This window comes from Jatropha curcas, chromosome 3 (assembly GCF_041381405.1).
Source record: "Jatropha curcas cultivar XTBG-Jc1 chromosome 3, XTBG_Jcur_1.0, whole genome shotgun sequence".
Lineage (NCBI taxonomy): Eukaryota > Viridiplantae > Streptophyta > Magnoliopsida > Malpighiales > Euphorbiaceae > Jatropha > Jatropha curcas.
The window spans coordinates 243,513-265,471 of record NC_143153.1 but is presented as its reverse complement, the minus strand read 5'-3'; the positions used below and the strand labels follow the sequence as shown (position 1 = coordinate 265,471).

The window sequence follows — 21,959 nt, the reverse complement described above, 5'->3', positions numbered from 1 at the left end:
GAACATATAGCATTAACATTGTGTCAATATAAACTACCATAGCAACACTCCCGGAATTAACGAGTAAGTGAACAAACAAGAAGGACATGATAAACACCAAAAATAAAAAACTTTATGGAATAACATTCGATACTTCGTCTAAATTCCTGCCAATATATAACCAAAAAGTAATATTCATGACTGAAATAACATAATTAAAAGATAAAACACCTTGCAAAAGAACTCTGTGAGAACAGATGAGTTCTACAACAACTCAGTTACTTTCAAATCAAAAGTCCCAAAACAAGCATTCCCAATACGAAACTCTCCCCATCCCAGCCTGAACTGCCTCGAGTTTTAAAGGCTTGCACCCTATGCTTCAACCATCTTGTACCCAGGAAATGATGCCACAAAAGACCAAGGATACAGCCTAGATTTGCCTACCAGCAGCTTCACCAACAAATGGCAAATAAGGAGTCTTACCCAAAACAGAACTCACCAATCCATACACAAAGCAGAAACAACTAAACAGAAAAACTGCATTATGACCCCAAATCAACAGCTTAAACCCTAATCCGCTCCGACCCGGATTGAAGATTCGGGCCAAAAGCAAAGGCACCACCAAGAGCACATCTAAAGTGACAGCTTGCATTGAATTGAACCTCACATACTGGCTAAAGCTCGGATTTCTAACAACACCCAAATAAAGAGCGAAGAAGGCGACAAAACTAGCATATGGCATTGACCTGTAAAGGTTTAAGAGAGGTATTAGGGGTTCAAAGAGGAGACCCAATTGTGGGTACTGAGCGAAAAGGAATCGCCCATATTGAAGAGAGTTGAAGAAAGGGAGAGTGTAAGCAACGGCAGAGATTAAGCGATCTGTAGCTGGTGTGGGATTGTATGACATGCGAGTGATGGTGAGCTTTTGTGACAGACGGGTTCCTGTAGGCGATTTAAGAAAGAGAGGCGAAGGAGGGACAAAGGAAGATAAAGGGTATGGTTTGGGTATGGTTTTCAGAGAGGCAGCGGGAGCGAGTCGCAGAAAAGAAATCGAAGCCATTTTCGAGAGACTCCTATACTCGCTGGTTGGGAGCATATAATAGTAAGCAAGGAAGAAAGGACAGAAAGGTCATATGAATATTTCTTTTTTGAGGAATGAATATATCAAATCTTATTCCGTCTTCACATGGGCACAGTCTTTGTAGCCCGTAGATTGAACGTGCAGACATTTTTATATTAACATAATTTAAAAATATAATATATAATTAAGATCGTTACAAGTAAAATTTTTATTTTTAATTAAACATAAATATAAAATTGTTAGGCAAAATTAATCATCGAAATAGAAGATTTTAATTCATTAAAATTAAAGAATTTTTGGAACATAATTTCAATACAATTAAAAAAAGTTAAAGTAGTTAATTAATATCAAATAAATATACAGCACACTTATTTGAAGATAGATTTGCAATATTTATATATATGAAATACGGTAAAAAATTTTGATACACTAACCGAAATTTTTTTTAAAATAATGTATATTTGCTTGTGTAAGTCCATTATTTTGTCATAGAATGAAAATTTCAAGTAAAAATGAAAATAATAAGACGAATTTTCTAATACTTTTATCCGTATCTTGAAATTTAAATATATACCCTGCATCAAGACAATGCCGATCGATCGAGTTTCATCTCCCCGTCTTTAAATGGATTGGATTTCACAAGTCATTATTACCTTCCGATGAACGGGAGAAAAAACAAAAATAAAAATTAATTTCATCCTAGAAAATCTTAAATTGAACAAAAGCAAACTCCAATTTCACTAGTACATTTTGTTCATCTTAAATGTCAATATCTTTAAAACTAGAAGATTTGGGAAAAGAAACATTTGATGTTAGAGAGAAAGTAGGCACTCCAGCCCAGTAATAATTACACAACTGAATCCAAAGTCCAAGCAAGCATATGACTATAAACTAACAGTATGTTTTAAGCCCCCTGGATTGAAACTACTCTTAATATTATCTCACCTTGAGCTAGTACCATTTATTTCCTACTACCAGGGCAGGAGCAATCTTTTCTCCCTCGCTTCAGATACAGTAACTACTTAGACAGCTCAACTTGCAATCCGTAGCTGTTTTAAGCATTTCATCAATGCTTCTTCAAATGCACAATATTACAAAATAAGACTCAAATTGGCAAATATATAGTTGCCAGATTCCAAAGGTCCAAAAGATTCTCGTGTTCTGAATGATAAAAAATCTTCCTTACGCTCAGAAAAAAGGAAGTGGTTGCTTTATATATATATATATAGCAGCAATCATCTTAGTGGGAAATTATTTAGGTGTCTTTGTTTTTTCCTCTCAAAACCAAAACCCATTCTGAAGCAAAATGCAAAAATCAAAAAAGATACTCTGAGTTGCATCCCAGTCATCCATATACCACGTTCCAAGATGACCAAAATATTGTAAGCTGGAAACCCACCATTTATCAATTTGGAGAAAACTAAAATTGAGCTCAAGTTCAAAAATAACAAAGATGAATTTAGATAAATAGCACAAAGCGTACCTCTTAAACATACAAGTCAAGAAAATCTATGAAGCAGTTGGTACGCCCACCTTAGCACATAATATCAAACTCCACTAAAAAAATATTAGAAGACATACATAAAATCATTTTTTACTCCACAAGTTCATTAACCTAGGCAGAAAAAACACAAATTTCATACCAAAATACTAAACAGCAACAGCCCTAGTACCGATCGTAGCGCCTGCCAAAGAATAAATAACATTGTTATCAATAACTACATATGAATCCTAATACCAACAAGAAATTACAACAACACATTATCGTACAAAACATCATAATTGAACAGGTAAAAACTGTTCATGATTAGCATATTTTAATTATTAATTATCATTACCGTTTCGAATACATTATTTTCATTCAAGTTAATCGATGTTGAGTGAAATCTATAGGTCAATTTAACAAATTTGGAATTTAAAAAACAAAAAATGGACCTCCTATTTCAAATGCAATTGAATACCTTCCCTTATTTAAATGTAAGAATTTGAAATTCACAATTTAAAATTCAAATTAATTTGAAAGTGACATCCTAAATATCAAATTCAAATTCAAAAATCCAAATGCAGGCTAGCATATTTCATTGAAGCAGAAGCAGCAAAAGAAGAAGCGTTTTGTCACTAGTTGAAAGATTTAATTAGCAGATAACACAATGCTAACAAACTACCTGTGACGATCATAATCCCTGGAACGTTCTCTAGACCGAGATCGCGACCTGTGTCGACTTCTTGAATCATAACTACGAGAACGATCTGCATCTCTATCACGTTCCCGGTCATGACCACGATCTCGATCATAATGCCTGTCACGATCTCTGCTCCTACGATCATGATCCCTCTCCCGGTCACGGCTATCTGCCCGATCTTGATCCCTGCTGGATTCTCTGTCACGGTCTCTACTTCGCTCTTTTGATCTATAGTATCAAAAAATTTTTTAAGAATTGATGGGTTGGAATGGAAAATAAAGAGAAGGATAGAATTGCAAAACCTTAAGTACTAAGTCAGTGAGTGGTTAAGAGAGAAGTATTTGGAATGATAATACCTCCGATCATCATGCCGATCACCTCTGCGAAGCTTGTTTCTCTCTTCCTGGCAAATTAATTATAAACAAAACAAAAAAAAAAAAAATACTGAAAACCATCCTTCAAATAAGATTAAGTACAATTCCAGCTGAGATAAAGAACAGAACAACTTGCATAAGCAAGCAGAATAGGTTTTATAAAAGAAGGCAACATTAACAAGTTGTAGCCGAAGGCAGAAAATCTCTGCACCATTTGCAAATATCTCTAGTTGAATGTTTACATTAAAATTTCACACATCATCCGAATTCCAAACACATTTCGTTTCCCAACAATAGCACAAGCATGTACACAAAAAGCATCTGCACATCAACAAAAACATCCCACTTTCTAAGCAGCATCCTTAGAGTATATTGAAGGTTTAAGTATCTAGGATTCTCATTATCAATTAGCCTTATTTCCAACTTTCCTGGAAAATGGCATGAGACGTCTAAAATCAGACATCTGCAAGATTTTAAATTTTCAATAGCCAGACACAACAATAGTAGATCACCTGGCATTCTTTTGACCCCGACACAATTAAAGGAGCCAACTTTTTTTTTTCACATCAGGACTTGGACAAAATTAATTTTAAACCCATTAAAAATCAGGATTCCCCTGACCCTCACAAAACAAGATGTCATGCACTTGGATGCTTGTTTTTTTAGTATACAAATATGCACTTACAGATATCTGCAGGATATGATGCCAGGTTTGCGTCACTGATATGCATAAGACATGCCTCTTACAAAGAGTTCTGTGTTTCAAATTCCAAAACTATCAAATCTAAAGATGGGGAAAACTAAGAAATTGTTCTTCTCCGGGTTAAGAAAAACTCACAGATGCATACTAACTGAGAATCTCTATAGAAGAATGTGAAAGATTATAGCAGCACCTGAACCAACATATCCACAAGACCAACTTAGAACCACACGCCAATTTGCATTATGTCCTTTTAAGTCTAATATAAAAACAATTAATCACATTTTTAACTGATAGTCAATTGGATCTATGGTGAATTTTGGCATGTTTACTACATTTATCCATGATCAACCCTTTTCTAGTTATAATAAGAAAGAAAATGAATTAGCCGAAAATACAAGGTAAAGTTTTTCTTTTTCAATACCTGAAGTTCTGCTAGTTTCTCACGGATTTGCATATATCCTAGATGAAGCTTCCCTCCAAAATGATCTGCTAAACGTCGATCACTGAAAAGTAAAAATCAAAATCAAAATGTTTCATAGGACTCTCAAAATATGTTAGATGAGTAATGTGCAGTAAGTGGACCCATAATTTTCTAACTATATTATGATTAGCAAGCTTATAAAACAGAAAAAGACGCACATTCTTTAGCTGCAAAAGTTATCCTCGTAAAACTGGGCCCAAAAGCCTGCTGGTAACAAGGAGGTATAATAGTTGGGTCAAAAGCTGAGCCACTCAAAACCCCAAATGCAAATTCTTTTGTTTCCCTTAGGAAAGCATAAAAGACTGTACATATTTGAGTGATAAGATCAAGGTATACCTGTCATATACGCTCAAAAATGCTCCACAAATGTCACAAACGCGCAACTTCTGATCAGTCTGAAACAACATTAAAATCAATTAGCATGAAATTTTGTAGTCCACATAAATTAAGCATACAAGACAATCTAAATTATTAGAGATGGAGACCGCTGAATGACTTGACATGTCAAATATTTCTATCTTCCAATAGAACATTTAAACAAATACATGTCTAAGAATGTCAAAACAATATAATCTCTCTTCTTAATTTCCATTAAACGCTGTGGTAAAGTGCCCTAGAATGCGACCATTGATCTATAAATATGATCTTATCAACTGTAAAAACATGTAAATGGTAGAGAAGAAGTGTTTAAAGAACGGCTAGGATCTTAGTAATGACCCAATATATGACCCTTGTACTTCAAATACAAGCATCTTGCTTTCAAAAGTGATAGGACTGCATCTTGCATGAAACTTCTGATAATTTTTAGTGAAGTAGACAAGGTTAAGCAGACAGATTATATTTTATGTGTAGAAGTAACTGTTTCGCCCATAGCCCATTGGCGGTAGAAACACATTGCACTAAATTGCTTTACTATAAGATGCATGAACAATGCAGCATAATTCCTTGAAATCTCTTGAACTTTTTAATGATTTCAATTCTGGATTGTTTGGATTTTAACAACATTGTAAAGAACCAAAAAAGGATATTAAGAACGTAAACTCACAATGCGCACATCAGCAGCAGTATACTTGGAGGAATCCAGGGCAGGATCTTGTCTGGCAGGCAGCTGTAGAGAGCAAGAATTGTTAAATAACAGTTATATATACCAAATTGAGGGAAGGGGAGGATTAGACAAAGAATCCAAAAAGAAAAGAAGGGGAATAAACACGATAAACCAGAGCAAAATTATTGGAAAACAAAAACCTTTTTAAGTGCCTCAGCCTCTTCCAGTGCTTTTTGAGCCTCATCTACCATTCCTTGTTCACCTGAAGAATGCACAAGGCCTTAAGAACTAAACCAAAACAAGTACGAGAAACAAGAGTACAAGCAGAACCAAGGGAAAAAAAAAAATGCATTCTTCATTAAACCTATAACATATATGAGAGCAAGAATTAAAGTTTAGCATCCTATAGTTAGCTACGGTTTCAACTCAATCCACTACTAAGTATTGCACATCCTTTATCTATGGCCATATATCTCAAATAAAATACACAAAATAGTTCATTTCCAACTTCTCTCTAAAGGCACATATAAGTGCAAGAGAAAACTAATAGTATAATTAAAATTGTTTAAGAAAATCATAAGACAAATTGCAATATTTTGCCAATAGGTTAGGCAATCTAATGGAAGGGAAAGGAGCATTATATCCATATTCCTTGTTTAGTTCCCTTCTTTCTCCACTCCTTAAAAAACAGAAACACAAGAAGTGGAAAGAAAAGACAAGAATAAGGTATGACACGATAAACAGCCGATGATACTTCAACTCTTTATAGAAAACAATTCAAGAATTGTCAGAAACACAACGGTACCATGCAAAAGAAAGTTCTACTCCAATCTACTAGTCTAACAAGTACAGGAAAGGAGTCACTTACCAAGATCCTCCGCCTTCTTCAGCTTCTCATTTATCATTTCCTGTGTGCGAGGATCAGGAGCAGGTACAGGTAAGGGTGCCAATGGTGGTGGGTTTGGTAGTGGTTGAGGCAAAGATGCCCTATCTTTATTGAAGGCTTCCAAGAGTAATGCAGACTGTCACAGACACATACATATTATTTAATATCATCAAAACTTTTTAGTTGAAAGCAAAATAGGAAATTAAAAAAAACTTATATAAGCAGCACCACACCAGTATCTTCAGCAACTTGCTACAAATTCAAAGCCTAAAGGAGCTACTTTTCATACCTGCTTCTCTGCTCTTTCGGTTCTGAGTTTTTCCACCTCTTCCAGAGCTTGAATCTTAAAATCTGTCTTTCCTTCAAGGTCTACAAATTTACAACACATTTTTCTCACAATTTACACAGATTTGCTAGTGTCACAAAAACTTTATCAGCACATTCAAAGTACTTCAAACCACTCAAATGCTAAGTTTTCAAAAATACAATGAGCAACACTATTATCATCCAGCAATGGCCTCTATATCACCTTGAAAAATCACATGCTAAATAACACCTCAGTTTTCCCATTTTAACATCAATAGTTTAGCGCAACATTGATTCACCAATTCAGTACACAAGGAGCCTTCCAAACCAGTAAAAAATCCAACGCCATGATTTTAACAAACTCAATCCCTTCTCAAGTAAAAGTAGGCCATAAGCTAAGTTTTACATAAGGATTACAATCATCAGAGAAGGCAGCTAGAAACAGACCTAAAAGTAAATTATTTTAATCGTTATAAACCATAAACTAGTTCCTATGTCACTTACCAAATTTATCAGCTTGTTTCAATTTCTCCTTGATCTGCTTTGACAACTCAACTATCTCCGGCGTCTGTGTTTCAAGAGGGATCATTTGTATTCAATATAAATTATCAAACATTTATAAATTTGTTGAACTTCAATATAAATTATCAAACATTTATAAATTTATTGAACACACATTAAAAACTTGACATCACCTGCGTAACTTCAGAGACTGATATTGCAATAGCAGCCTTTGCATCCTCAGCCTCAAGGCGTTTAAGTGCTCTACTGATTTTCTTATCACACTCAACAATAAGCCGGTCTATAACATCCTCTAACTCTCTGTCATAGTTATCTGTACCTTTTGCTCTTGCCTCTTCATATCTATGTAAAGTTAAAGAAGCATATAGAAAAGGAGCTGAAAATTAATCAGCCATGTGATTAGGCGATATTAATTTTGAAATGATTCCTTGAACCGATTATAATTAGAAATGCAGAAACAAGTGAAGTGATCACAATATAGATAGATAAATAGGTAGACAGGTACATAGAGAGAGAGAGAGAGAGAGAGAGAGAGAGAGAGAACACAAAAATTATATAAAGCTAATAAAGGATACTCTTTTCTCAGCTGCAGTGAGTGGACCTTCGGACACGGCCCCATATCCATTTTCTGAAACAAAGAACACCGTGAATTAAACATACTCAGAACAAAAATAATATCAAAATCATTATACTTGAATCAAAAACAATCATCAGCGCAATGTATGAACTTCAAGCAATGAGTCAAAAATCTATTCAATCAAGTCAGACAGCTCTCTCACTAGAAATTTATGTAAACTATTCCTGGCGTAAATTTTCAACTATTCTGAAAAAATAACACGTCACTGCAAGCATGAGGGAAAACAAACACCTCCAGACTGGGACAGGAATATAAAGTTCGTCGTTTTCTACTAGAGTTCCAGTACTCGCTTATGTAGTTGGTAGACATGCACCTCTATCTAGTTTGATTCCCTCCTCGAATCTGTAACTATAATTCAAAAGTTGAACAACTCTGGTTGGTTGCCCAGAAGATGATTGCAACAAGCAATAGCAAAAAAAATTTCCAGCACAAAGCTTTTCTTAGCTCCACTTTCTAAGCAAACGAGGAACCGATATCCTTCTCTAGAATAAATTTTCTTAATCTGAGGCACTAGGGTTTCGATAACGAAAAGATAATGAAGAAAAATAATTAAGCCAATCGCTGAAACTGAAATTACCGTTAATTGAAAGAGTTCATGAGGGCACAGGCCGACTAAATACATGCGACACACATCACGATCGTAGTATTTGCGATTCACCTCCCTTACGTCTCCATTACGATTGGCTCCCATGAGCACATCCAGCTGTTTCCGCATGGCGTCCATGTTTCCTCCCTCGAGCTTTCTCGAGCTCTAACTTTGTTATAGCGCGACAGCCCACACACTCTCCGTCTCTGAGGTCGAGTGAGAGATTAGGGTTTTGCTCAAAACAAGGTTTTTTTTGGGGTAAAAAACTACAGTGGGGCTTTGGTAATTTGGTACTTCATGTAAGAATCGTTTATTTATCTGTGTGCCCTTATATTTAGATTATTTTACAGAATGGGGTTTTACAATTTCATTATTTGTAGTTTGAACCCATGCAATAGTTCTCATGACATTTGCACACGACATCGTTTCCTTCACATATATATATGCACACTCGCTTAGCTCCCTTCTCTCCTTTCGTCTTCAGCGGCCGAAATCCACAGCCACCAGCAGCAGCAGCTTCGTAGCAAACTTCGAAGGTAACTGACCCGCGAAATCCTATTTTAATTCAAGGCAAAAATATTTGGGTATTGATTGTGAAATGGACAGGAAAGAGAGAGAACAAAGATGAATAAGAAGGAGATACTAAAACTAGCAAAAGGATTTAGGGGAAGAGCGAAGAATTGTATAAGGATAGCAAGAGAACGAGTGGAGAAGGCCTTGCAGTATTCATATAGAGATCGCCGCAACAAGAAGCGAGACATGCGCTCTCTATGGATCCAACGCATCAACGCCGGCACCCGCCAACACGGCGTAAGTCATTATAATTATCATGCCCATAAAATTTGAATTGGAATTCCATATCCAATCTCTAGGGATGGTGACCGGAACAGCCTTGTTGAAGCACGATTAAAGTTCACTTACTGAAATTCTATGACTGTGAATTGGTTTAATGATAATTTTGGTGCGTCAGTCAAATGAAGTTGTCTTGAGTTAATTATTTGGAGAAGTTGCAAGAATTGTTATTTGTTATGTTGGTTGCTTCAGATTTTTCTATACAGATTCTTGAGGTTTTAGTAGAGCTAAGAATTGAATGAGAATAGGAAATTGATGTCCCAATACAGAGTCAGCTTAAGGAATTAAGGGCTTAGTTTGGAGTTCACTGTATGAACCCAAGGCCATAATTCTTAAATTATTACTACTTTCCTTAGTTTAAGGTTGTTAGTTGGAGCAATAATTGTTGTAATGGAACATATTTCTTTGTGGGATTTTGATTTCCATGAAATGTTGTACTCTGTTTGGGGGTCTGCTCAGTTACTTACTGATTCTATTAAATGCCCATCGTCGTGTAGCAAACTGATGGCACTCTTTCTTTCTGCAAAAATTAATGGCCAATTATGCTCCTCTGGAAGTTACAAACTTTGTATTACTTCATTGGAGGGATTTTTAGTTTTTGGTGGATATAAGAGAACTCTTTTGACATTTCTGCTTCTGATCTTTTCTCATTTATGAAACAAATGGTGAAATTAGAATTTCTCTCTGTGAATTGAAATGGCAAATCCAGCTTATGTACCTTGTATACCTTAGTGGCACATTGATCTATATGTCAAGAAATGCATCTTGGATTTCCTTTAATGGGAAAGAAACTTCTATTGCTTTTCTTGGTATTTAAATATGCTAGGTTTCATGAATCTTTCTCAATAAATAAATAAATAGATGGAAAAAAAAAGAACAGAAAAAACTAGCTCTCATGTATTTAAGGTAGAACTTCTTGTGTCTCATATGTGGGGCAAAATTTTTTGACATTTTCTACTTCTTTTTTGTCTCTCATATATGATATTTGAAACAAATAATGAATGTATTTTCATTGAGAGTTGAGAGGATAAGCCACCATATCTCCTTTGTTTGAATAACCTTGAGGATGATTTCTTTCTTTATAGTTTATAGTCATAAAGCAGATTGATGACTTAAAAGAGATTGATTGGAAATTTTTTTTAAAATTCAGAATGGGAGGTGTCAGGACTTGTTTGCAAGCATATTGACAAGACTAACTTAGGAACCATTATTAGTTTTCTTATATGGTATCCTAGACATGATTAATGATATTTTGTTTTGCATTGCCCTACTCTACTTCTTATCAGGTTAACTACGGCAACTTCATGCATGGTCTAATGAAGGAGAACATTCAGCTGAACAGGAAAGTTTTGTCAGAGCTATCTATGCATGAACCATATAGTTTCAAGGCGTTGGTAGACGTATCTCGCAATGCCTTTCCTGGTAACAAAAATGTGGTGCTTCCTACCAGGAAGGTAGAAAATATATCAATTAATGTATAATTATTATTTTTAATACAGAGAGTTTAGATAATTTTGGTTGTTATCATTTCACTGCAGTTTATGCTCTTTTATGAAGCAAACCTTCTGAACTAGTTGACTTTATATTTTAATTGTAATCAACTTCTCTTTTGGTCTGTTTTAGTTACTTTGATTTACTTCGAATTGGTGTCCATTTAAGTATTTTTATCATGCGTCTAGTCACCCTGACCTTGCCCCAAAAAATGGTGTTTTGTTTGTAGTTCTTTTGAGTTTCGTTCCCCTTCTTATGTTCTGTAAATCCTAGTTCTATTTCTATTTTTATGCTATTGTTAATGGTTAGGAAAAGAATTCGAGCTGTGAAATGGTGGAAGGTTGGCAATGGCGATCTTCATGAGAAAGCTCAGATATTTTTTGGTGTAAGAAGGGGAAAAAACTCGAAAGAACTAGAAGCAATCAAAAAAAAAATGTTTCTGATCGATTTTTTTTTTTTCAAGTGTACGGTGAGAAATATTATTGTGTGAATCAAAATATTGTTTGTAATTAATTTAGTGTGTAATTAATTTAGTGTGTAGGTGGACACGCCTTTCTCTAAGAAACATATATTATGCCCATTTTCAAAAGTTGAAAATCTTTATAATAAAATTTACTACTTTCATGTCATAATACTGATAAAATAATGAAAAATGAAATTTTAAGAAATTGAAAAAAAAATTCAATTTTTAGATATTGGCATAAAGGATCCAAACAAAAGAAGCAAGAAAGAAAGGCATAGGCCCAAACCACACCAATTTGGTTAAAGCCCATCATCAATTATCGCCAAGCAAAATAGTCAAAAACCAGTTTCTCTCTTGCAGTTGCTGAACTCGAAAAGCACAGTATCATGACGAAGCAATTGCTCGCTTTCCTATTCACTGTTTGTCTCTTAACGTCATCTTTCCGTGCCTTCCAATCAGATGAGCTTCTTGTAGACGACGAAGAGTTCGGCATCGAGGGAGCCTCTTCTCGCCCTCAACAACGTTCATCTGATCCTGCAAATACCAGATCATCCCCAACTCCTGCTACTACTACTCCTACCAGTACTCGAAGGAAGTTCTCCGATCCGGATTCCGACTCCAAGATCCAATTCACCCTCGAACACGCCTTTGGTGACTCCGATTTCGTTCCTGCCGGTACTTTCTCTGCTCGCCTCAAAACTTGGGGTCATGGCGGCCAGGTATTCTTCTCTTTTTGCTGTTGCCGCTTTAACTCATTCGATCATTTTAGTTTTTGATTTGAAATTAAACGACATGCTATTTTGCCTGTACCAGACTCTTACGAAGCTGCGGTTTTCAAGAGACTCCTTTACACAAGTGGAAAAGGAGAAATTTGAAGTAAATTCCACCAATATTTGATTATGTTTCTCCCTGTTCAATCTGCCAGTTATTGCCCAACAGTTTTTGAACTCAAAGTTTGCATTTTTGTAGAAACTGCTGCTTGGTGATGAGTTCTATAGGATAAGACTGCCATCTAATGTTTTGAGTCCTCCTGGAAGGGATTATGTTGTTTCATCCGTCAAAGCAGTAAGTTGCTAGCCATCCAGATTGTTACATCTCCAGAAGCTTTTAACTTTTATGTCCATTTTTGTGATCTCAAACTATTAAAAGAATGATAAGAGCTATATCTAACCTGCTCGTCAATTTATGTGTTTTTCTCTATTTAAAAAATCTGGGATTTCGATATGAGTTTTGTCTCTAATATCCATTACATCACATTTAATTTTCAAATTTTCCGTCGTAACTTGGAGCTAACTGAATTAATTTTGCTGTGTTTGATATTTATGTGGAACGACCTATTTTTTTCCATTCATTTGGATTCCATTTCTTTAAGTAATTATCCTTGTTCTTCCATCGCAGAGATGTCTTCCACGGGAGGGTTTGGATGAGCACTTTGTGATACACATGGTAATTTCTACTCTGATAATTAGTGGATTCTTTCTTCTGCTTTTATTTTTTTCAATCTTCTGGCTTTTTATGATTTGTAGTATTTGCCCTTCCAATAGGGTTACCCTTAGCTCCTGTCTCTTTTTGGGTAGTTAATCATTAATATGGCTGAAGTCTTCTGGAAATTCAATCAAGCAACAGGAAATGTTGGAAATTGAATCATAATTTATGATGGTGAATTGTTATAAGCACTTCAATTATTTTTTTAAAAGAAATTGCATCATTGAGAGAGGTGCATTTTGGTTCTTTTTATGCTTTTGAGAAAGGCTTGACGTATGGTTGGTGCTTTATCTTTTGAGGGTGAAGGAAGAAGAGGGAAGCAAATGAAATTTACATGTAAGATGCTTTAATGGTATCTGCCGTACTTATGACATTTTAATTTTCCCATTCTTTGGTGCATGTGGATTTTAATTGCTGTATGCAGGTTTTGATTGGAACTTTGTCTGTTTCTAACATTTCTATAAGACATAGACGATTAATGTAACTAAAGGCTATTACGTTATTGTTTAGTGAAATTACAATTTCCTTTCCTCTAGTTTAGAATGAAGACAGAAAAGGAAAAAGAAAAAAGATGGATAATAAGTAGTTGTGCTGCAGACATAGATTGAGCTATAGGGTGCACCACATGGAATCATTTGTAGGCTGACTCAGGCCTTGTGAGACTAGGGGGGAGTTTGGTGAAATTGATCATTCTATAAACTTGTGTTTACTCTGTTTCTTTATTTACTTGTTTTTAAATGAAATAGCAACTTTACTTCATGATATTATATAAGCTACATTTGTATCATATTCTGTTTGCTTTATGAGATGTCATATCACATTGTATCTTATTTTTATTTTGCAGGAAGGTGTTAATATCTTAGCTGTCAACTATGGTGCCCCTGGGGCATGCCCCTACCCTCGACAAATGAAACTTGTAAGCTGGGATTCTTTTTACTTTTGCTCTTGAACTTTTCTGGCACAAAAACCAAGGATAAGAACTATATTGTTCACGTATTCTTAGTACAATTTAAATTTGTTGATTAAGGTTAACTATAAATATACATCAAGAACTAAGAGTGCAAAATAATTACAGTACTTTTTTTGCTTTTCTCTTTCTTTTTCTATCCTTGGAATCATCGAAGAATTCTTAGTTTGCCATTTTCATTTTACTGTTATTTGAATTAATGAAACACTTGGGAGTTTTGAAACGTGTCATTTCTCAAACAAGCATCCCACACCAAATACCTCAAATAATATTTCCATGTTGTTTTTTCCTGGTAAAAAATTTCATTTTAACTGACTTCATAGACAAAGCTTGACTTTTTAGAGGACTCAGGCATATTATTATATGAGCTAACTCTCATTTGCACTCTTCCATCTCTTTAATTGTAGCCTGCAAAGTGGTCATTCAATTCCCATACAGTTCTGAAGAACAGCGAGCAGGCACCAAGGTACATTAATGTAGCTTTATCATTCGTTCTTCACTTTCAATAACACTGGGGCTGTTTTCCTAACCTTTCAGGTCTGTTCAAGTGGCCGATTTTCTGTAGCTATACCATTAATTTTCTCAATGTATTTAACCTTCTAAAAAAGAAATAACTTATAGCATTTTTGCATGAGATGCTGCAAGAAGAACACTGCACTGAGCAATATATTTGTCTTTGTATTCTATTTAAGAAAGAATTTACTTGATGTATCTCAAAGCAGGCAAACTATTTGTGCTTCACAGTGGACTTCTTTTAAGCAAGAGTCCACAAAAATATGGCTTATAAGCCAGAAGTTTTGCTTCTGATGCCATTACTGGATAGGAGTATGCTTCTCTAGTATTTACTAAGTTATTAAACTAATCAATGATTTTTGAAGTAGCCCTGTCCTGGTCCAAAGTTCTTATTATAACATGATCAGATAATAAAAATTAGAAAGAGTCTATTAGTATCAGTTGCAACCATTGTTACAAGCTTCTTGGGTCTAGTTCATCAAAACCCTTTTGCCACGTTTACTTATTCACCCATGTTCAATTGATACATTTCTTTTTCCATTAATTTACTTAATTAATTGTTAAATAGTTGGAGGAAAAAACTCAAGGTTTTACAAGGGAAGTATCCCTTGTACAAATGTCTTTCCTTGTGGTTTTGGTTGAAAGTTGTTGCTTATATTTGTATTTCAAGCATTATTTGAATCTGTGTACGTTTGGCAGAACTCCAATATTTACTGAGGAGACCATTGGAGAAAATGGAGAGGGTGAAGCTGTGCAACCACCAGAAAGGTCTTTCTGGGCTAAATATGTGAGTATTCATTTATCTGTATGTGTGGTCTCTATCTTTATAATTCTTACCATACCCCATGACAGAAAATTAAATTGCATTTGGACCTCATTTAATTTTCTTTGTTCCAGTGGATGTACTTGATTCCTCTTGGACTCATAGTGATGAATGCCGTAACTCAAGCGATGAATCTGCCTGAGGAACAAGCCATGGGTCAGGCAGGTGCCCCTTCGGCAGCAGCAGTTCAGCGAGGGCCGGGTTCTGCTGTTAGAAGAAGATGAGTTGTCTGAACGTTCTGTTTCTACAAATGCGAAAGGATCAGACTTTATATTCTTGTATTAAAGCAATAGAGTCCTCTGTATTTTTATCAAGTGATTTTTGATTGCGCTGGTAGCTAGCACAGCTGGGATGGTTGTAGTTAGGGCTATGACTGAGTGACATTAGAGGGAAGTTCCGGTTTAGCCCGTATCTTCAATCTTTTAATCTAAATTTAATCCAAAGTTTACAGTGAGTTTGACCTGGTTTGTGATCAACCCATTTTACTTTAATTTTTCTCTTTTTTAATTTTTAAATTTAAGTTCGTTTCTATCATGTATTATCATGCAATTGATGAATTTTACAGTTCTTGAAATAAATTTACATATTAATGCGAGTACAATAGTAAATTCCATGCGAAAAAAAATTATATATTACAGTAAACTTTGTATGTCTTAAGAAGAAGCAAGTAAAGAATCATCCTTCACCAAGAAAAACAATCTAACCAGGAGGCAAGGTTCGGGTTTTCTCTTATAAAGAAGATTCTACTTAATTTAATTGTGATGTGTATAAGCAAAATCCCTTCTTTTTTTTTTTTTTTTTTTTTTTTTTTTTTTTTTTTTGTAAAGCAATTTTCCTCCATAAAAATGTGGATATGACAAAATAAAAAACCTGTCGAAAATAGAATAATTTCTGGATATCATTTTGGCTATCCAGAATAGTAGAGTAGAAATACTTAGCAGCATGTGGAATATAGGATCTAAAGAACTTAATTTCAATCCACATAAATTGGACACATTACATTAATTATTTCCTCAATATAGTCTTTTTACAACAGTTACAGCTGAAAATGGTACAAAAATCACAGCTATTCTAAAGTTTTAATGGTTGATCTCAAATTCCAAACATTGGTGGCCGTCGTCAAGAATCCAACGGACAAGGAAGAGAAGCATCGTTCACAGCTCATCCTGAATAACAGATTAAAGAAAAGGAAATATTTTGTTAAATTGGTGCTTAACAGCATACCAAGCTGTAAATTCAATATATAAGCAATATGTATACAAATCTCTAGTCTATATAGACAACAGACATGGAAAGTCCATTCTAGCAGTTGCATAGAGGATCAAATGGGCATATTTTCACAGGTAACAACAAAAAACTTTTGAGTATTTTTGAGGTAAATTTTAGCAGTAGTAGAAGGTAACTAAATTAGCTTTTTGCAGAGTTAGGAAAAGGAAAAGTTTAGAATCTTACATGATAATCGTCCAAGTAATCTCGCTGCATAATAAGACATTTGAGTCAGAATTTGTATTCATGAATAAAACTAGACATAGCAGAATAAAAATATGCCAAATATTGCAGTTATAATGCCATAAAACTTTTTAACTAGGGTAAAGATGCTCCAAAATAGTTGGTTGTGGTCGCAGCCTCACAAGTTACAAAAAGGAATAGAGGTCACAACCCTCTTTGAGACTCATGACAAAGGTTCTCATGAAACATGAATAGCTGGCAGAAAACAAATGGAATGATATAACATAAAGGCATATGAGTTACAAACCCTTCTATATTTATCTCTGTATCTATCTCGGTATCGCCGATCATGTCCTCTTTCTCTTCTCCTCCTTTCACCTTCCTCTCTAGCTCTTTGAGCTTCCTGCAGAAGCAAGGATTCAAAGTTATCAGAAGCTCACAAGTGAAGAGACAGATGACAGAATAACAAAATTGTCTGGAAAATAACCTCTTCCTCTCGGGCTTTTCTGATTTTTTCTGCTTCCTCGAATGCTTCCTTTTCGATCTGAAATTGCAAATATAAAGCTAAATTAACAACCACATTGTATGACAAAACACATCATAAGAATATTAAAATACGACATTGAGAAGCTAGCATCCACCACCACCACAAGAGAACAGGACAAACCTCTCTATTGGCAAATACTTCCTGGATCACTTCTTTTGCATATTCTGGATCATCACATATCAGAACATTGTCAAAAACTGATCCGGCCTTTACCTGCATGCCAACAAATGACAACACATGATTGATCTTAGAAAATAAAATCATTGGTTGAAACATAGAGATCAAGGCATGTACAAATAAGCATATTTGATAAGTCTTACCTGCCAAACTTCAATTCCAACATATTTTATTGGCTTAAGCACATAAAGATCAGGATCATCTTCAAACTCTGGAAATATTATGGGGAAAAGACGAAAATACAAAAAAGAAAAGGGTTAACTCCTTATTGTAAAATTTCTACAGCAGAATTTTGATTACTTTCAATCTGGGAATGGCAGTACAAAATAAACAGATGTGTACAAGAATACCTGGATTATCAATATAAGGGATCTTCCATTTCCCCTTGTAATTAGGGTTCTTGATTCTCTGCCAGTATCATAAAAAGTTACACCAATGAAAAACCGCAATGAATAAAAAGATTTATGCTTTAGTTAGTAGTAATATCATACCTTGGGTCTCCATGGTCCTTTATACGCTGGATTTGGTACCTTTGGTGGTCTCCATATGCCATTCACTTCTTCATCCCAATCATCAGGCTAATAGAGTAAAGAAGTGGCAACATTTTAGCTTGGCTTTTTCATATTTTGTTTTGTTTTCCATAGTCATTCAAGTTCCTCCTGAAAAAGAAATAATCAGCTTACCTCTTTAGCACTTGGGTCAGGAATTTCTTTCGGAATTTTATCATATCCCTGCAATATCAAACAAAAATACATGTACTTTATGCACTATAATTACCAAACATGAACACTGAATAATAAGAAGGATATAAAAGGTTTAATACCTCAGGTTTGACAGCATTAGGATCATCAATATATTCCCTATCATCCCAGTCTGCAGGCTGTAAAATAGTAGAAACAAATTTGTTACGAAGGTAAACAACAAGGACGACAAAAAAATTTATCAGATTCTGGTCATTAGCCAGATAAACATCAAGCTTCTAAAATCTTAAAATGAAACCTTTTTTGCCTTCACATCTCTAATCTTTCTTGGAGGAAGAATATCCCAATCTGTGTACATGCTTCCAGAATCCCTTTCCCGACCATCAATCAGGATGCTATAACTTGCATCAGGCCTTAGAATCAATGTGTAGAAATGAGTCAACTTGTCTGTTTCACATTCCAATTCCTTCTTGAGTGGATAATTTTGGCCTTGGTACGAAAGTATGACATGCAGCTTCTTTGTTTGCGTGCCACATATATCTGGTCCAAACATTACACTGCAGAAAAAGAGATTCAGTATCAATACAAAGCCTATCTAGGGAGACAAATAGGCAAGAAAGGAAAAGAAAAAAAACGAAATATGAGTGCTTTAGCTATTGATGTTTTACTAATGTACTTTTACAAAAAATAAGCCAAAAGATACTCAACAATAACAGTTATAGTATAAAAGATAAACCTGTATGGAGTGTCTCCACCGAATTTCTTTTGATTTACATAACCAGAAAGGAGCTTGATGTAACCACCACCACATTCAATATCCTGCTCAAACCGTATAGAATATTGAAGGACCAATGTTCTATTCTTGTTGTTAAACTCGGGGATCTTTGCAGATATTGCAAAATGTTTGGCATCACCAGTTGTCTGGATACCTATAAAACATCCAAATCAAAACTTAAATAAATAACCTTCTGGTTGCAACTCGTTGGAGATCGCTCCATACAGTTAATTTAGTGTTTTACATTTAAGAAATATTTTGGTTTAAAAATCTGAGGATAAGAATTGAATATAGCAACATAGTGAACATTAAATGCTCAAAATCAAATAGATTATATTGTTGGTTCTGTACACCCTGCTACTTTAACCGAGTCACAGCCATAAAACCAACATAAAAGAATGTAAATGGAGCTTTTGGATTCATCCATCTACAGTTGATTACATGAGCAACTTAGATGTGCAGTCTTTTAAAGCAGTGGATATTATATAATTAAGCAAGATGACAATTAGTGATATTGCCCGATCACTAATTACTTTTTAGTATTTCAAATCAGTTCAATAATCACCAAGTTGCCATCATATTTAAGCAACAGCGAAATTATTGAAAGAACTTCAACAAACTAGTCTGGAACATTCCCAGAAAAAATCCCATCCACTTTTTCCTTCAAATTTAAAAGTAGAGCTTCTATCAAACACTAGTCTATACATAAAAATTCGTTTAATGTGATTACTCCTTGACAGTTCCTCTTTTCAGCTAGACTACATTACCCATTTCCTTTCTAATAGGTATGCAGTCTGCCAACCGATTCATACAAAATACAATTGAAAGAACACCCTTCTTTTGGAATCTAACCAACACCAAAAATAGTACGAGTATTACCTTTGTCATCAGGATCTCCATTCCACTTTCCAACTGCATGTTTGAACGTGCCAGCCTTTCCTTCACTTCTCTTCCAGTCAGATCTAACCCAGCGGCTCTGCCACCCATCTTTTTCCACCAAGAAAACAAAAGATATTAGAAAATGCAGTGGACTTTTCAACTGAAAATGGCCTAGAAAATCCAAGCGTTCAAGCCTATCACAAAGAACACTAGCATGATTGATCATTTGATTTCACAGTAAGTCAAGATTTTCATTGAACAGAAGCACAAGCGGACCCAAATTTTTAGTTATATCAGCAGCTTGTGAAACATGACCACATAAAGAAATCAACTGAAAAGGCCATAAATTTTGAATTTTCCATTTCTACTCCTTTATCTCCATGTCTCAGCAATTGGAAGAAGAAAATTTTTACTGGATTGGTTTGTCACACGAGTTAATTGAATAAAAAAGGGCTAGCTAGAAAATGTCACTTCAAATCATCATTCAAGTTGAAATCAACCCAAAAAGCTTTCACCCAGGAAAAAAAATAAATAAATCAAAGGACTTGGGGCAGATGGAGAGTCGATTTCAAATGATGATAACTAACTAATAATATTCTTTTAGTAAGTATCAAAAGTTCAAAACTTTATCATCCTTGCTTGAGCTTGTTCAGCAACAAAGAGAACCAATTTCAGCAAAAATCATTTCTAGCATCAGCAAAAAACCAATCAAAAAAATTCAAATTCTAGCTTTTCTTTCTCAATCATACGTTTTTCCTTATTGCATTTTCTGATCAACCAAACAGAGCAGACGGGCACAGAGAAAAAACCACTTAACTACTGTCCAAGAGTTACTTGACAAAGCATAAGCTTTCCAGCTGATGACATGGCAAGACAACATAATAATAATTAACAAAATAAGTGAAACAGAGTAGTTGTGTGTCTTAACAAAAGATTTGCACTTGGAGGAACATACATCACAAAGATTTAGCCCAAACAAGAAGGAAAGCGAAACAACAAAAGTTACCTTCAAATCTCTCCTCAAAAATGATCTCAGCAGTTGAAAACTTAACAAACATAAACAAGCAGGACAAAAACTTAAGAGCAACAAGAAGCTTAATTAAAGTCAGCTCAGCCATTTTGAGGAAAATGGCAGTGATCTACTTTGCAGGACAGAACCCAAGGCACTAGCTAGTTATAGGAAGCTTGATTCTAAACTGCCCAGAGTTTTTGAGTTTAATTACAGTTGTACCATTATCTGTTGCTTCGACGGTTGACCATGGACCAATAGCTTTTGCGTTTTAAGTGGGGTGGTCTAGTGCTTCTTTAGTGGGTTTTTTTTATCTGATGATATGATTTGGAAAGTTACAGATAAGAGCATCTTTTGTTGATTAATTACATTATGGCCCCACGTTTGGGATTCTTTTTTCCTTTTGTTTGAGGATCCTGACTCCTGACCAATTAGAATGTACAAGGACGTTTCAATGTCCAATTATATTTTAGTTCTTTAACTGTATGAACCATATGGTTAATTAATTAATAATGTAAATTAAGAGAGATTTTATTTTTTAAGGAATCCCTTAGTTTATTAAATAATATACTTTTTATTATGTAAATGGAGATATAATTTTTATACTGACTTATTTAGACTATAAAATTCGAAAATTCTGAAAAATACAATAGAAATAAATGAGTAATAACTCAATAAATAGCATTTAACTAATAATAATAATAATAATAATAATAATAATAATAATAATAAATGTGTGAAACAAATTACTTGTATAAAGGAAATATCATAGTTCCTCCCTTGTGGACGTTCAGGACAAAAAGTTAATCAGAGCGTCTTTCCAATAAGCTACAACTCTGTTATTTTTTATAATCTAATAAGCATTGATGCAATTCTTCTCAAAAGCAAGGGCAATTATGGAAGTGGAACTAAGCAGACTCATAGCAGTCTTCTGCTTAGTTTACTCTCATTTTCCTTGACAGTTTCAAAGTCTTCCATAGGTCTACAACTTTGAGTCCAGCCCCTGTGGTGGAGTATGAATGCATATGCTCTGAGGACCAGTGAT

The 21,959-nt window shown here is 34.8% G+C and overlaps 5 protein-coding genes across 7 annotated transcripts; 2 read left to right on the top strand and 3 right to left on the bottom strand.

Annotated features, from left to right (window-relative positions):
• Nucleotides 1-103: 103 nt before the first annotated feature.
• TIC20-II (chloroplast import component Tic20-II) lies at nucleotides 104-1,075 on the bottom strand. The gene has a single exon (XM_012230396.4). The coding sequence runs from the start codon at nucleotides 1,073-1,075 to the stop codon at nucleotides 410-412; it is 666 nt and encodes a 221-aa protein (XP_012085786.1). The 3' UTR covers nucleotides 104-409.
• On the bottom strand, nucleotides 104-9,062 carry LOC105644894 (U1 snRNP-associated protein usp106). Of its 3 annotated transcripts, XR_016320115.1 has the most exons (14): nucleotides 8,775-9,059; nucleotides 8,136-8,188; nucleotides 7,734-7,902; nucleotides 7,543-7,606; nucleotides 7,022-7,101; nucleotides 6,715-6,868; nucleotides 6,047-6,108; nucleotides 5,847-5,909; nucleotides 5,138-5,196; nucleotides 4,742-4,823; nucleotides 3,600-3,646; nucleotides 3,226-3,471; nucleotides 2,544-2,745; nucleotides 104-2,447 (listed from the first exon to the last, which is right to left on the bottom strand). XR_016320115.1 is itself a non-coding variant. In XM_012230397.4 (13 exons), exons 1-13 carry the CDS (start codon nucleotides 8,919-8,921, stop codon nucleotides 2,727-2,729), a joined length of 1,245 nt encoding a protein of 414 aa, XP_012085787.1. In that variant the 5' UTR covers nucleotides 8,922-9,059; the 3' UTR covers nucleotides 2,498-2,726. The 3 variants fall into 3 exon arrangements, 2 of the variants coding, with proteins under 2 accessions (XP_012085787.1, XP_037492862.1); XM_012230397.4 differs by lacking the exon at nucleotides 104-2,447 and having other exon boundaries at nucleotides 2,498-2,745; XM_037636934.2 differs by lacking the exons at nucleotides 104-2,447; nucleotides 2,544-2,745 and having other exon boundaries at nucleotides 3,333-3,471; nucleotides 3,546-3,646; nucleotides 8,775-9,062.
• A 131-nt stretch (nucleotides 9,063-9,193) lies between these two features.
• On the top strand, nucleotides 9,194-11,261 carry LOC105644895 (Ribosomal protein L20). Its single transcript, XM_012230398.3, has 3 exons — nucleotides 9,194-9,319; nucleotides 9,390-9,593; nucleotides 10,922-11,261. Exons 2-3 carry the CDS (start codon nucleotides 9,408-9,410, stop codon nucleotides 11,114-11,116), a joined length of 381 nt encoding a protein of 126 aa, XP_012085788.1. The 5' UTR covers nucleotides 9,194-9,319; nucleotides 9,390-9,407; the 3' UTR covers nucleotides 11,117-11,261.
• Nucleotides 11,262-11,914: 653 nt separating this feature from the next.
• Nucleotides 11,915-15,831, top strand: LOC105644896 (ER membrane protein complex subunit-like protein). The gene is made up of 8 exons (XM_012230399.4): nucleotides 11,915-12,308; nucleotides 12,403-12,465; nucleotides 12,559-12,654; nucleotides 12,988-13,035; nucleotides 13,919-13,990; nucleotides 14,449-14,507; nucleotides 15,254-15,341; nucleotides 15,452-15,831. Exons 1-8 carry the CDS (start codon nucleotides 11,976-11,978, stop codon nucleotides 15,599-15,601), a joined length of 909 nt encoding a protein of 302 aa, XP_012085789.1. The 5' UTR covers nucleotides 11,915-11,975; the 3' UTR covers nucleotides 15,602-15,831.
• Nucleotides 15,832-16,348: 517 nt separating this feature from the next.
• Nucleotides 16,349-21,072, bottom strand: LOC149497264 (calreticulin-3-like). The gene is made up of 14 exons (XM_089719447.1): nucleotides 20,912-21,072; nucleotides 19,906-20,013; nucleotides 18,988-19,180; nucleotides 18,550-18,808; nucleotides 18,374-18,430; nucleotides 18,234-18,281; nucleotides 18,042-18,128; nucleotides 17,901-17,958; nucleotides 17,694-17,761; nucleotides 17,494-17,586; nucleotides 17,314-17,370; nucleotides 17,134-17,229; nucleotides 16,830-16,853; nucleotides 16,349-16,543 (listed from the first exon to the last, which is right to left on the bottom strand). Exons 1-14 carry the CDS (start codon nucleotides 21,021-21,023, stop codon nucleotides 16,532-16,534), a joined length of 1,272 nt encoding a protein of 423 aa, XP_089575573.1. The 5' UTR covers nucleotides 21,024-21,072; the 3' UTR covers nucleotides 16,349-16,531.
• Between the last annotated feature and the right edge of the window lie 887 nt (nucleotides 21,073-21,959).